Consider the following 15060-nt stretch of genomic DNA (forward strand, 5'->3'; position numbering starts at 1 on the left):
TGGAATTCTAGATGCGAATGAAGGAATCTACCCCTGAATATATGACATCTTTCATTCACCAGGAAAAAAGAGCACCAAAGTCGTCATAAAAAGTCTTTAAAATCGTGTGACATCAGAGCTAGAAGGGGACCATGGGCAGCATCCAGTTCAGTTGTCTCATTTGATCAATAAGGTCATCTAAATCCAAAGACGGAAGATAACTTCCCCCAGGCCATCAGTTTTGAAGGTGATGAAGGTTAAGGTAGAAACACAAGCAGGGAGCCCTAGAAACAGTGGAGGACGTCACTGTTTCAAGCTTGCACCGCCCCAAGACAGGCTTCTGCAAAACCCATAACGGAAGAGAAGCAGCACAGATTGTGGGGGCAGGGCCAGGAGGATCCGGGAGTCACGGGAGGGACACCGTCTGATTCAGACATCACCTCATCCCACTTCGATTAAGCAAACTTGGGACCAAGTTCTATTGCAGTTCCGGAACCCTAGCCTTATCTATGCCCTGCAACTTAGCGACCATGCTAGCGGGGTGGTCAAGCCCTGAGAGCCTGAAGGTACACTCCCCCGCCTTTCCCTTCACTACCTTGGCCAGCGCTTCAGAAGGAAGTCCCTCACCTCTCAGATCCCTGTTGAAGTCGTGCATTCTTCGAATTTCGCCCTCAAGCTTATTTCTCATGGCTTTCTCCAGGGCCTCTCTTTTGGAGGATGACTTTACAAGGTTCTCATATGCCTCCGAGACTCGCTGGATTTCTGTCTCCACCTGAAAAAAAAAAAAAAAAGAGGAAAGATAGTGGGGATGGTAGGAGCTTAATGGGAAAGATGGTCTGAAAACATATATGCAAATCCTTAATAACAGCTTCTCCCAGGGCTTTACAGATGGCCCGACGCCAGCACAACACAGTCAGATGAGAAAAGTTTCCCAGAAGAATTGCTAAAATCAACCTTCAGCTCAGCAACTAATTCACAGGGTCACGAGACTCCCTCAGGTTAGAAACAAATACCGTTTCTGCCGTCAGAGAAGGTGGTAGGAGAGAATAAATTTCATCAGTACAGTTATAAATGATTTTCATTTCTGCATAAGAATCTTCCTAATTTTGAAAATACTATTAATAATGTATATGGTACATAGATAACATTATTCCAGAGTTTCCAAAGGGCTTTCCCATGTTTGTTTCAATTTGCCCAGATATCTGCCTTCACAAGGACACCTCCTCCCATCTTAGCAGACAGAAAAGTAAAACTGCCCTTTCTGAGATCGAGTTAGTGGCAGAGGCGAAGCCCAAAAACTCTAAGCCTCAGCCTTATGCAGTAGTTCAGTTCAATCTAACAAACTTTTACCAAGGGCCAAATATTTACAGAACTCTTAAAACTATGGTGGGGAGGGGCACCTGGGTGGCTCAGTCGATTAAGCGTCCGACTTCGGCTCAGGTCATGATCTCGCTGTCTGTGGGTTCGAGCCCCGTGTCGGGCTCTGCGCTGACAGCTCAGAGCCTGGAGCCTGCTTTGGATTCTGTCTCCCTCTCTCTCACTGCCCCTCCCCCGCTCTTCTCTCCCTCTCCGTCTCTCTCTCTCTCTCTCTCTCTCACACACACACACACACACACACACACAAATAAATAAACGTTTAACAAATACGGTGGGGGTGGGGTGCCTGGGTGGCTCAGTCGGTTAAGCCTCCGACTTTGGCTCAGGGCATGAACTCATGGTTCGTGGGTTCGAACCCCGCATCAGGCTCTGTGCTGGCAGCTCAGAGCCTGGAGCCTGCTTCGGATTCTGTGTCTCCTTCTCTCTGCCCCTCCCCTGCTCGTGCTCTGTCTCTCTACAACAAATAAATGTTAAAAAAAATTTTTTTTAAATGCGGTAGGGTGTGTGAATATGAATGAGGACATTATTGTTTCCCTTCAAGGAGCTCTCAACCTAATCAAGAACAAGAATATAGAGAAGGACGCATTATTCACAACAGTAGAAGTAAGTGCCACAAAAGAGCAGGGGAGGAAAAGGTATTCCTGGTTGGGGTGAGGGGAGAGGCAAACAATTTCAGGCAGGAGGTGGCATTTCAGTCAGATCCTGAAAGCTGGGTCAGATTTCAATGAGCAGAGGTGAGGGGAAGGGTATTCTATTCTGAGTGAGCGAATGCATTCCCAGAATGACCAGTAGTCTCATTTGGCTGGACACTGTGGGGTACACGGACGGAAGCTGATGAGATCTGGCTGCAAAGATAGACTGGAGTCAGATCATAAAAGGGCTTTAATGCCAGGTATTTGGACTTTCTCCCGTAGTGGGAGACCAGGACAGATTTTTGAACAGAAATTCGTGATCGGAGTTGTGTTTTATGACACCAGTGCAAATCCTGTAAAATGCAACAACAACAACAACAACAACAACAACAACAACAACAAAAACCCAACAACACACAAAACCTCAAAGAGAAAGGGTCTTGCCCCAGATCAGCCCGAATCGGGAAGAAAACACGAAATAGACTCCAGAGTCTTTCCGTAACCAGTATAGCTTCATTGCACACAAAACAGCCACAGAGATATTTGCATATAATTTATGTAAGATAAATAAACCCCATGGCCTATTAAGCAATTTGCAAATTAAATCTGACTCCTACAACCATTCCGCATTCCTTCTCAGTTTTCCACGACCCTTCTTAACACAGCTCGGGGTACTTTATGGAGAGAAATATCAGGCCTCCAGCGGGAGACTGGGGGAAAGGCTGGGTTACCAAACAACTCAGATTCCACCTGCCCCAGCTCCAAAATGATGCCTGAGGCAGGACTGCCTGCAAACAAATGAGGCTTACACCAAAGAAAAGAGCGGACTCCAGAGTGTTTTTCTCCTTGCAGATGGCACCAAGATAACAGCACAGAAGGTGAAAACTGGTGAATGGCATTTTGAGACAAGATCTGCGAGGCCTGGGCCCGATAAAGCTCGTGCATGAAATTCAAGTGCTGGGTACAGAAAATAAACATTTCCATTTGAAAGATCAGGCTTGGTATTAGTTGGCTCTGGGCAGCGTTGAGAAGGCAAGGCTTTCCAGTCCCCTCACAGAATGCCACACCCGGAGGGCAGTCCCTTCACTCCCGTTGTTCGGAGTGCTATTTCAAGATCTGGTACCAAATTTTTCCCTACCCCCTGTGTAGACGCCGTACCCCCCCCCCCCAGATGGACCAGTGTTAACTTCTGTCCACAGGACTTTCCAGGAAAAGAAGTCACAGAAGGGCATATCCCCTGGTTTGGTCTAGGATGGTGGGGGCAGGGAAGAGGGATGTGGTGGTGGGTTTCTGTCTAATTATTCCCCTCATGAGCCTCGGACCTTCGTATTTTGTCTAGCACCAGCTGGTATCTACCATACTCTTCCCCCTTTCCTTTCCCTCTTCTGCCCCACTTATGCCTCTCATTCACTGTGGCATTGGGTCAACCTTCACTCCCCGCAACACTCACGCTGTGCCAATGACACTTGGTTGAGGCATCTTTCCCCCCACTGGGGAACAAGCAACAACAAACAACGACACAAATCCTATTCTGCTTCTCTCCCCTGTCACCCACCTTGCCGATCACTGCGTCAGAGACGGGGCTGGAGCCACCCTGAAATAGACAGTTTGGGGAGGGGTATTAACCGTTTAACCCAATCAGCCAAACAGGCCAGTCCGCTTTGAGAGTGAGAGTATGGTTAAATTTGTTGCACCAGTATGACTGGGGGAGGGATGTACAGTTAAACGAGAGGAGGGAGAAAATGTAAAAGTGGGGGTGGGGGGGGGGCAAAGCCAGACAGAAACGCTTCTCATTCAACCCCAAGAAATCCCGTCCAGATTTTGGCACACTTTGAGGGAGGTGGTTTTGCTACATTAAAAAAAAAAAAAAAAATCCTCAGCTGACAGTAAGCCCTCTTCGACTTTAGGGCCCAGATCTGGTGTTTACAAATTCTCAGTTTCATTCGGGCCCCTGAAATTTCCACTCCTGGGTGTCTCCTAAGGACAGAGCTGCTGAACAAAACCGGGCAATGTCCCCTCCCTCCCACACCTTCACCCTCACCTCCCCGGAACAGTTCACGTTGTCGGGAGATCAAAACCACATGAGCACCACAATGAGAAAAGCTGCAAAGAGGCTGCCAAAGGCATAACCTTATTCACCGACAGCCACTGGAGGCCAAGAGCTAAGATTCCTAGCTTAGGGCACTCAAGAGCTAAAGTCCCAGCTGGAGAAGACAGGACGGGCCCAGAGAAGCAAGTGAACTCTATGGGACATACACCCGTTTTTGTACTTCCTCAGCCTAGGGCTGGCACCTGTCACCCAGCTGTGGTGCTAAGCCCCTCCTGCCCCCCACACACACCAGAGAGAGACAGCAGATGCTGAATGTGAGCTGCAGGGGAAAACCAAAGCAAAAAGGAGGCAACAGAAGAGGTGCTGAAAAAAGTTGCTATGAGAACTCCAACTTGGAAAAGCGCTCTAAGACTTTTCCAGAACAAGGCAGGGCAGGATCTGGATCTAACTACAGTGGTGAGATTTTTGTAGGAACTGTGGTTTCACATTGAAGATCCCAATTCAGTACTGGGGAAAATATAACCGAGACAAAAGGCTGGCAGGATGTTCACCTATACAGGTATGGTCAGGGTTCTTGACCTTACGAAGAAGTTTCTCTGCCTTTTGGAATTTGAAACCAACCAGTCAAGTTTTCATTAGGGCTACGGTGTCTGGGAAAACAGTGTAATTATGTTTTGTTTTGTTTTGTTTTCTCCTCACACAGATGTCAAATGTGACTTCCCCTAGAAAGTTAGGCAGAAGGCTTTTCCCCAAGTCTGATCCACACCTAACCTTCAGAGAGAAGAATCCAGAAGACCTTCCCAGAAGTCGTGCAGGCACCAGTAAGTGGAGACTTACATCGATGTGAAACAAATAAGATTGAAAGACGACTCTGATACCCCCGAACGGGGGCCTCACCTTCTGCAGCCTGGCCACCTTCTCGTAGCATCCTTCCAACTCCTGCCTCAAGTTCCGGTTCTCGTCTGACAGGATCTCAACCATCTGCTGGGCTCTGGACACAATGGCAAAGGGGTCCGCTGGCATCGGCTGATAGGAAGCGGACGATGGCTGGGCCCGAGGCATAGCTGGATAGGCCTCTCCTGGCTGCTGCTGGTGATGATGGTGGTGCTGTTGCTGCTGCTGACCCAGGCCAGGCTGAGTGAGCCGGTAATGATCGCTCTGGTGAGCCGGGTTCGGAAGGAAATGCTGCTGTGGCCTAGGCAGGTGAGCCGAGTGGTCTCCTTGGTTTGGGACCAAGGGGTGTTGGGCAGGAGACAGTCTTGTGGCTGGTGGAGACTGCAGCAAGGGCAGGGAGCCCCCAGACGTGAGGGAAGAAGTAGGACTGTGAGGCCGTGAACTCCTGGCCGACAACGACAATGAGATGTCCTGCGCCGGCCTGTAAAAACATGGAGGGCGCACTCAGGTTAAGCTCTCTCCGAAGGCACTGGGGGACAAGGGCACAGGGAAGTGAGATGAGGAGGCTTCCGATGCCCCCCGGGGTCCCTGCAAAGTAAGGAGCAGGCAGGGTTAGACTAAGGAAATCTCTGCAAAGACCTCCACAGCTCTTTCCAGGCCTGACCTGTGAGTGCCTGACAGAGGTGTGATCCCGTGGACGACTGAGCCAGGTGATTTCCAGGGCTGTTTGGTGAAAATCTAAGTGACGTATGCCTGTACTCTGGTTGCTCAAATCTAAGCATCTTTTGTTAGAGAGAGACAGAGAGAGAGAGAGAGAGAGAGAGAGAGAGAGAGAGAGAGAATCTTAAGCAGGCTCCACACTCAGTGTGGAGAGCAAGGCAGGACTCGATCCCACGACGACCATGAGATCGTGACGTGAGCCGAAATCAAGAGGTGGATGCTTAACCAACTGAGCCACCCAGGCACCCCTCAAGTCTAAGCATTTACATTTTTTTTAAGTTTATTAATTTATTTTGATAGAGATAGAGACAGTGTAAGCGGGGGAGGGGCAGAGAGAGAGGAAGACAAGAGAATCCCAAGAAGGCTCCGTGCTGCCAGTGCAGAGCCCTTTGTGGGGCCTAAACCCACAAAACCGTGAGATCATGCATGACCTGAGCCGAAACCAAGAGTCCGATGCTTAACTGAAGGTCTAAGCATTTAAATGAGTCTTCCAGAAGGTGATTTTCACGTCATTATTTTAAACACTCTTCTGACGTTCTGTATGTGGTCAGCACGTGCAGAGTCAGATTTAGAAAATATGTTCCACTTGCCCACAAGCAAATGGCAAACTACAGTCAAAACCAGCCCTCTTCTTGCTATCAGCAGCTCTCTTTCATAATTCATACAGTCACAGAAAACTACTTGAGGATATGCAGACACTCAGACATTAGAGACACCACCACTACCACAATTCATTGATTTCCACACCACGATGTTCAGATCCCCAGCCTATTCCTTGTAGAAAGTTCTAGAAAGAGAGGTTTGGTACACTGCTTAATGTGGCTCTCCTACTTTTGTACCTAACACCGGACTATTAGTCATTAAGGGCAACAATCACAGTATGTGAACAGATCACTTTCACCATCACCACTACCAGCAAGAATATCTGTAAGTAAACGCTGAAGATGAGAAACTTGTTCATCCCCCAGCCCATGCCCAACTAACCTCATATACTCCCACATCCTGTGGATGCTTGTCCTACAGCTGATATTTCTCAATCCAGGGAAGACAGATGGCTAAGAGCATGGGATTTGGATCCCGACAGAATTTGGAGACCTTTTCTACTGCTTACTAGCCGTGTAACCTTGCTCAAGTTACTTAATCTGCATGAGCCCGTTTTGTTCCTGAGGTCACGAATGAATTGCAAAAATACTGGGCTCTTCTCATTTTTGAGCTCAGTAGGAATTACAAAGAGTCTCTTGTCTACCTCCTAGTGAGATAGGTTGACCTTGTTAGGGATTTTACGTATGGGATATCCATTTAATCTTGGCACTAAATTGCATCAAATTCATGGGGGACTTGGGGCAAATCACTAGGAGCAATTAACTTTTAAAACTGGCATTTCAGATGCTAAAGCACGTCCCTCCCACACACACTTCAGTTACTGTTATTGTTCATGTATCTATCCCTACACGAGATCCTCAATGCGGCGCCTGGGCGGCTCAGTCGGTGAAGCATCCAACTCTCGGTTTCGGCTCAGGTCATGATCCCACGGTTCATGGGTTCGAGCGCGGAGCCTGCTTGGGGTTCCCTGTCTCCCTCTCTCTCTACCCCTCCCCTGCTCGGTCTCTCTCTCGAAATAAATAAATAAACTTAAAAAAAAAAAAGAGTGAGAGAGAAAGAGAGATCCTCTCTGGAAGGGCTTTTGACAGCTGCAAAATCATTCTAGACACTTGCTAATGGATACCCAATAACCTAGATGCTGGCCAGAACCCAGGCTCAACACCTGGGCTCTGTATCTCAGCTCCATCAATGGTCCCTGTTTTCTGTACCGTGGATCTTCAGCTTCCGTAGGGGTAAAATGGACTACGTGCTCTCCTTCCGCTTGGAGTGAGAGCTTTCATTATTTTTATAGATCCCGAGAGTTAGAATATAATGGGATTTGTTGGGGCTTTTGGTTCTCCTGGGAGGAAAAGAGGGACTTTTAATTTCATGTTCTCCAATCCAGCTCTCAAAATTTAAGGGAAAAAATGACCAAATAAACCTTCATCCTTGTTGCCAAGATTTGGCAACCCCAGGCCTGGGAGGTGTTCTTTTTTAAAGACTGAATGCCCAGTTCTGAAATGGGTTTCCTCCTCCCGGCTCCTCTGGGCCCCATCAGTAGCCCAGGCCTCTCTCTCAAACAGACTGATCATTGGCCTCCCTCCTGCTTGGAGGCTGAAAGGCCCCTCCATGCCCTCAGTACGTGGCCTCCCGGGGGCCTGGGGAAGGAAGAGATCACAAGGTCTCTGGAAAGAAGTCTTTAGAGTCAGATAAGCCCGGGACAGCAGTGGCTCCGGTCCCGACTCTGAGCTCTACTTAGAAATCACAGAGACAAGGGGGCGCCTGGGTGGCTCAGTCAGTTAAGCGTCCAACGACTCTCAATCTCTCAGCTCAGGTCATGATCTCCAGGTCTGCGAGACGGAACCCTGCGTTGGGCTCCGGGCTGCCAGCCCGGAGCCTGCCTGGGATTCTCTCTCTGTCCTTCCCCAGCTCGCTCTTTCTTTCTCTTTCTCTCTCTCTCAAAATAAGTAAATAAACACTAAAAAAAAAAAAAAAAAAAAAACAGAAAGAATGGAGACAAGGTAGCTGCCCCTCGGGCTCCCCAGGCTGGAAAAGGAAGCAGATTTCACTTGCACCATGATGTTGGGAAAACCAGGCAGTCCATCCCTGGCAGGTTTGCAAACATGAAGCAAGGCTTGGGCAGTCACAAAAGGAGAGGAAGCCCTCCAGCCAACGAACTCCATCTGGGTTCCAGCATCCACCCACCACAAAAATAAAGCAGGACTGTATTAACACTCCTGTGGAGCTCCCCCTGAGAGGAGGGGACAGAGGCATGACGGGGTCGGGGAGAGCTGGGGGGAGGGGGATGTGAGAGGAAGCAAAACTACGCTCAAGATTAAATAATAAGAGTTAACAGTAATGATAATATTACAGGTGGCAGCTGGGTGAGTGGCACGGTCCCCAAGCGCTTCCACGGTAAGGCAGTGCAAATCACTTCCTGCTGACATATTAACCAGGAACAACAAGTTGCCTGCAGACAATAGAATCACATGATCCCATGGAAGCCCCGACCTGCCTCCCTGCCCCTTCCCTCCCTTCATCCTGCTCCTTCCCAAGACAACCTGGGCCCCTGGTGCTCGGAGGAAAAGGGGACTTGGCAGGCACGCGGGACAGAGACCAATGACCAGAATCAGCATCCTTCCCCCAAGCCAGGGGAACTCTCTCCCAAAGACGGCTTGCAAGGGCACAAAGGGAAAGCCAAAGCCTGTCATCGAGCTGACACAGCACCTTCCGCCCTCCCACCTCACCCCCCGCCCTCCTCAGTCACACACCCACCCCCCCACACACCCCCACACTACACACTCCTGGCCCACACGTGTGCAAACCCACACGTGCACACTCTCACCAGAGCGGGTGCCACCAACAGCCTGGATTGTTTCTCTTGCACAACCAGCCCTGCTCTGAACTACAGAGTTAGGTCACCCTCAGATTCCACTAAACAAGGATTTTAAGAAACCTCAGATCTGGGCATGATTTCAACAAATGAAAGGAGGTGGCTGCTTTACAAACAGAAAGGTTTTAATTTTTTAAAAGCAGTTGATAAACGTATAAACTCCAGATGCAGAAAGGGCTCAGCACTCAGAAAGACAAAGATTCAAAAATCTTTTAATTCTTCAGATGGCTTGGCCTTGTTCCCCATCTGGAGTTCTGGGCATTCAGGATATTTATTTTTCAAGCAGGGAGGAGGGCAGAGGGAAGATGAAGTAATAAAAAGATTGTTTATATCATTTTGTTCATTTTCACAGCAAATCTCTAGCATTTCACTGCACCTCTAAAAGCACACAAAGGCTTTCTGAACAGCAATTTGTTCAGAGACCTTGCTTTGTGCCTTGATCTGTAATTTATGGATTAAGAACTAAGAATTCCGTCTTCTAATTGGGGCTAGCAGCAGTTACTTGGAAAGGTACTCGCAAACTGTCTAGCAAGTTGGTTCAAGGAAATAAAGGAGGAAAAATGTGTCACCACCTAAAAGCAGCACATTTCTGGAAAGCAGTTCAACTGCCTCCCCTTGCCAGTAATTTGTCAATAGGTGCCACTCCCTCACCCCAGGCCCTGGAGACATTTTATTGCCAGAATTTGTCTGATGCAGACCCCAAACTCCACACAGAGCATCTTTCGATCAGGACTGGTTTAGGTTTGATTATTCACCAAGCGTATCAAGTACCGTGTTCCTCTCCCATAGAGGAAAAACAAAACAAAACAAAACAAAACTATTAGAGCAAACCTGCGTATTAAAATTCTGCTCAAAGGAGGGTAATCAGCATGGGCCCTACTGCTTTTGGGGATAGGTAGAGAGACCCACAGATAACATAGGAGGGAGGACATCTTCCTGTAAAATACATGCGGCTAAATTTCTCTGGTGGTTTCATCAGTACGGGAAGAAAAAAAAATCCCTCTTTGGGCTCCTTATTATTTATTTAGGCAGATCAAAGGGCTTTTCCATCTAGCTTCAAACACTGTGGGAGTCATTTCAGATCACAAACAAGACTGGTGAATGAGTTCTGAAAATAGCTTTCCTGGGAAGGCGGGCCTTGTGCTAAGCGGGGCTTTGGATTCTGCTCCACGCCCCAGCCGACACACTCCCCTCCCACAAGGCAACAGACGTCAGCCCATCCACAGAAGGGACAGAGTCCCACAGGCTCTTCCATGCTGATGGGAAGCGCCAAACAAAAATCCCCAGCCTCATTGACGTTTTGCTGGCTTGGATGGGTTTCCACTAAGCTAAGCAGTCCAACTGACCAACCCCTCCCTGGGTCTTCCGTTTCACTGGGCAGATGGGGGCTCTCATTTAAACCGGAAGGGCCCTGTCCGTTACCCCATTTCCTGTTCTAAGCCACTTATCAGAACTTAGGCTCCTGCCCTTTGAAAGCTGCACAGAGGAGGTTGAAAAAGGTTAGGAACTCAACCTGGGTTAAGGGAAAAAAAAAAAAAAAATCCTGTACTGGCCAAGTTATGGGTGGAGCCCAAAGTGAATTGCTTCTGGCTATAAAACAGGACCTGGAGGGGGAAAAATGAAATACCAGGAAATGCCAGGTGCATTCTCTTACCTTCACCCTACTCCACCCGACCGCCTTCTCTCCTGAGTCACCCAATGAACTTCGAGCCAAGCGGCTCTTTCCCAAATAAGTGAGGAGACAGGAGGCAAAGAGTTGGACCATAAAGAGATCACAGGCCTAATCTGGGAAGAGGCCTCTGCTAGGTCCAGGGACTTCAAACCTCACGGTTACCCATAATTACCCATGGTAACAGGACAGGGACGCCACACATAACTGCCATCATTGTTGCCCATGGTCGAAACCTTCCCTCTTCCCTGTATGCTGAACTGCTACTGATCGCAGACGTGGCCCCCACGGTAACAGTAAGAACAATGAACACAATCATGGAATCATGAGGTCTGGTGACAAAGCAATGGGACAACTGGCCTCTGAATAATTCAGAAGTCTATTTAGGAATAACTGAACATATGAAATAGTTCTCCTGAACTAATGACAAGTGGTAAAGAAGTCATGGGAACAGTATTCTTTCTGCATTTTAGCATCTGATCAAACTTCGCTGTGACATGATGTGAATTTAACTCAGACATTAAAAATGAGACGGGCAACTAACAGACTCTCTACAGAAGAAAGATGGAGCGGTCCAGACTTCATGAACTGCAACAGAAGTACGAGGCAAGTAACATTCTGAACCTGCACATATATAGTTCCCCACCCTGCAGTAATATCGAGGTGCCTGTTTAGTGTCCGAAAGAATCATAGTAATTCTGCGGAAAGATTCGGTCCTAAAAATAAGTGATGAGACTTTTGCGCAGGGGAGTAACCAAAAGTGACAGGATAGTCCAGACTAAACTACAAGATAATTTGCCTCCGCTCCTCAAGGAAAGGCTTAACAACTCCCGAGAAGAGGAACACTGACCCTTCCTTCAAAATCCCGGGAGACAGGACAGCGTATCGCTGGAGAAATCAAGACTCACGTTCCTGCTCGCCCACTAGGCAGTTGGGGCCGTGCTCAACCTATAAAGTCAAGGGAATGTTATACGGTACTAATTATGGCTGAAGAGGCTAGAAATTCAGATTGTCAGGAAATTGACTAAGCCAGGGGCCAGCCATGCATTGCAGAGTTGGTTATACCAAACACCTGCCCATTCCTTCCCTTAAGATTCCCAACACACAGCAGAAGCTGGTTGGGGACGAGGCCAGGAAATGACAGAAAGGGAACTCTCTTACCTGGCTGCTCCATACTCAGGGGGATGCTGATACCTCATCAGTTGCCCCTCTGTTCTCCCTGGCTGGTTCAGACGATGCTCACTATAGAAGTGCCCTGGCTCTTGGGGCTTGCACACTACAGATTGGGGTGGCATGCCCTTGAAGGGATACTCTGGTGGGGGGCCTCGGTGTTCCAGGCCCTTCAGGCTATGCTGGCTGGGAGGTGGCCCTTGGGCCTTGTAGAACTCACTGGAACTTGTGGGATTCTTGTAGAGGTCATTGGGTTGTGGTGGGGAGAGGGGAGCGCTGGTAACAGGTGGATGGGCCTTAACTCCACTGGTGGCCAGTGACATCTGCATTAGTCGTTCACTCAAGGAGCGGACATGTCCTTGCTTCAGGTCTCTGAGTCCTTCGTCCTGGTGCATCTTGCCAGGATTGAGCCGCTGAACTGATGGCCGTCCCTCGGTCCTCATCTTCTGGTTGGTGACTCCAGTCACATAGAAGGCAGCTCCAACACTGGCATGCTGTTGGCCCCGAAAGTACTGGGACTGGACCTTGGCTTCTTCATAGGTTGGGAGTTCTTCATTATTCTGCATTCGGGGGGAAAGCTGCTTCTCCATGATGATGTTTTCTGACTGGATTTCCTGTCCCTGGGGTTCCTGTCGAGCAGCATGAGCCACAAGCTGTTGGTGGTGGTCTTGGGGATTCAACACATCATTCTGAGGGCCTGGGTTCCCACTGCTACTGGGGAAAGGAGGGCCATTCCCTGTGGCTTGCTGGTGTATGGCAAGCAGGTTGCGATTCTCATTAGGATTGCCATAGCGGAGCTGCTCTTGTAGCAGACGCTGCAACACTGTGGTTCCTCCACTTGGCTGCTCTTCAGAATTTCTCATCTCTATTGCTGGTGGTGCCTTGTGAAGAGAGAGAGAAATTGGGCACCTGGGCTGCCCTTGACCTGGGAAGGGGAAACAGGAAGCTTAACACCCAGTTGATGGATAAGTCATTCCTCTAAAGGGGAAGAATATGGGTATTTGGGGGGTGAGGATTCCATTCCAGAGAGAATATAGAATTAATAGGTTAATTGTTGGTGACTCCTGGCTCTAGCACTGACGTGATGAGGAACTTGGGGGCATAAGAACTCACTGTTTCCTCTTTCACGTAGCATGGGTTAGATATCCAATCTTGACTTAATTCCTAAGAGAACTGGGGAAACCTGGAGCAGTCAGGTAGGGTGACCAGAGAGGGCAATTTTCCTAGGTCCTTACTCAGAAGATTCATCTCTCCGTATTCTACTTAAATGAAAACTCCAACTCTTATGGCTGTGGTACTGGGGGCAGGCCAACAGGGAGAATTTACCCCAAAGACAGGATCTGTAAAGCAGGCCAGCATGTGAAGGGAGCTACAAAGAGCCAAATAAATAACTAGGATAAATAAAAGGTGAAGACAGCTTGGCTCGCACCGGATAAGAATGATCCCACTTGATGCAAATCGTTTTCTCTGATCTCATAAAACTCTGAAACACAGTTTTTTTTTTTTAATCCTTTTTGTATTGTCCATTTTGGATTCTCCTTGGCTTAATAAGAGAAGGGCTTGAGATAACTGATATTGACAAAGTTTCTCTTTCAGCCATCCAGGAATAGTCATTGAGATTTTTTTTGTTGTTGTTGGCTAGGGAAGAGCTTAAATGGGAAGCCCTCTTTCATTTGAAGTGTGCCTCTGACAGTATTTAGAAATTGAAAAATAAAAAGGTCATCCTTCTAGAAAGGGTACGATTACCTTATCCCTCCCCTTCCACACCACGACTAATTCTTCCCAAGGAAGAAATATGGGTTGAGTGAAACAGATTATCAATAGTAAGACGACTCAAGATTCAAATTCTAATCCTGATATGGATTTACAGGGTAACCTAAGCAACTGATTCCTCTTTTCTTGTCTTGTATTTTCCCACCTGAAAAACTAGTAGTAGGGTGAACTCTCCCCAACCCTCTGTCTCTCCCCCTCTCTCTCTTTGCATGGCATAGTACACACAAACTCATTAGAGGCTCATACAATTTTTGGACAGAGTCTGTCATGTGAATACTGCAATTCAATATTTCAATAATCAAAGTTTTACTCTAAAGGTCTCGAGCAGTGTTGGAGAATGGGCATGATGTCGCACAAAAAGTCACCGTAAAGGTCAACCTAACCAGCCTCAGGTTCTTAGATGAGAACTCTGGAATCCTGGGCTTCCAGGCTCTGATTTCTATGATATTTAGACAGCCTCCAGTCTCTCTACAAACATGATCCCTTTCCTTCAGTCCTGCAGGGAATGACCAGAAGATGTGTATGGTAGATAGAAAAAAGGTCATCTTCTTTTTTGTACTTCTCGCGTGATTATTGCTGCCTGGTTTCCAGTTGTTCTAAGGAGCAGTTTGACCCCACAGTTAACCTCCCAAAGGCTCTTTTTTAAATCCTAATAATCATATTCTTTGGGGAAGTGTGCCCCAAAGGGCTGAGCAACCAGCCCTTTCCCTCCTTCCCCGTGGCCGTCTGTGACTCCTGTATTTAAACTGTCAGACTGGGATTTTCTGAGAGGCTGACAAGCATAACATGTAAATTTCTTTTGGTGCCTTTAAACTGAAAAGATGACTACCAAACTGCTTTTCCTCTCTCAAAAAAAAAAAAAAAAAAAGTGGAAATGGGAGCATGTATGGTTAAAACAAAATCACTTGCGAACCTACCCTACAAGGCAGGGAAATGCAGAAATTGAGCTGCCCCAGACCCTGAAAGCATACCACCCCCTCCCATTCCACACCCGCCCCACCCTGCACACACACAGGCTCGCACTCACACACAGGCGCGCGCGCGCGCGCACACACACACACACACACACACGGTCCATACCTATTTCTGCTTTCTTTTAGGCTTAAAGCCTTGATCAGGATAGGGAATTCTCGCTTATGAGCAGCTCCAGAAACCGCAACGGCAGATTCCCTCTCCCCTAACACTCAGGTTCAGGGTAAGCGCCGCCAAGAGTCCGACCACTGGTCACTCTGAAATGTTCAGGAGGGGGAGGGAGGGAGAAATAAAAACGTCGTTTCTATTTTGCCACCAATGGCCAACAGTTAACCAAACCAGTCCTTCC

The 15060-nt window shown here is 48.1% G+C and overlaps 1 protein-coding gene across 1 annotated transcript in view; it reads right to left on the minus strand.

Annotated features, from left to right (window-relative positions):
* AMOT (angiomotin) overlaps positions 1-15060 on the minus strand; it is a 63283-nt gene that overhangs the window by 33362 nt on the left and 14861 nt on the right. The window contains exons 3-6 of the mRNA XM_030305914.1: positions 14820-14968; positions 11958-12891; positions 4936-5413; positions 607-751 (exon numbers count right to left, since the gene is read on the minus strand). Coding sequence (XP_030161774.1) covers positions 607-751; positions 4936-5413; positions 11958-12829 — 1495 coding nt within the window. The 5' untranslated portion in view covers positions 12830-12891; positions 14820-14968. The remainder of the gene's footprint in view (positions 1-606; positions 752-4935; positions 5414-11957; positions 12892-14819; positions 14969-15060) is intronic.

The sequence above is a fragment of the Lynx canadensis genome, chromosome X, assembly GCF_007474595.2.
Source record: "Lynx canadensis isolate LIC74 chromosome X, mLynCan4.pri.v2, whole genome shotgun sequence".
NCBI lineage: Eukaryota > Metazoa > Chordata > Mammalia > Carnivora > Felidae > Lynx > Lynx canadensis.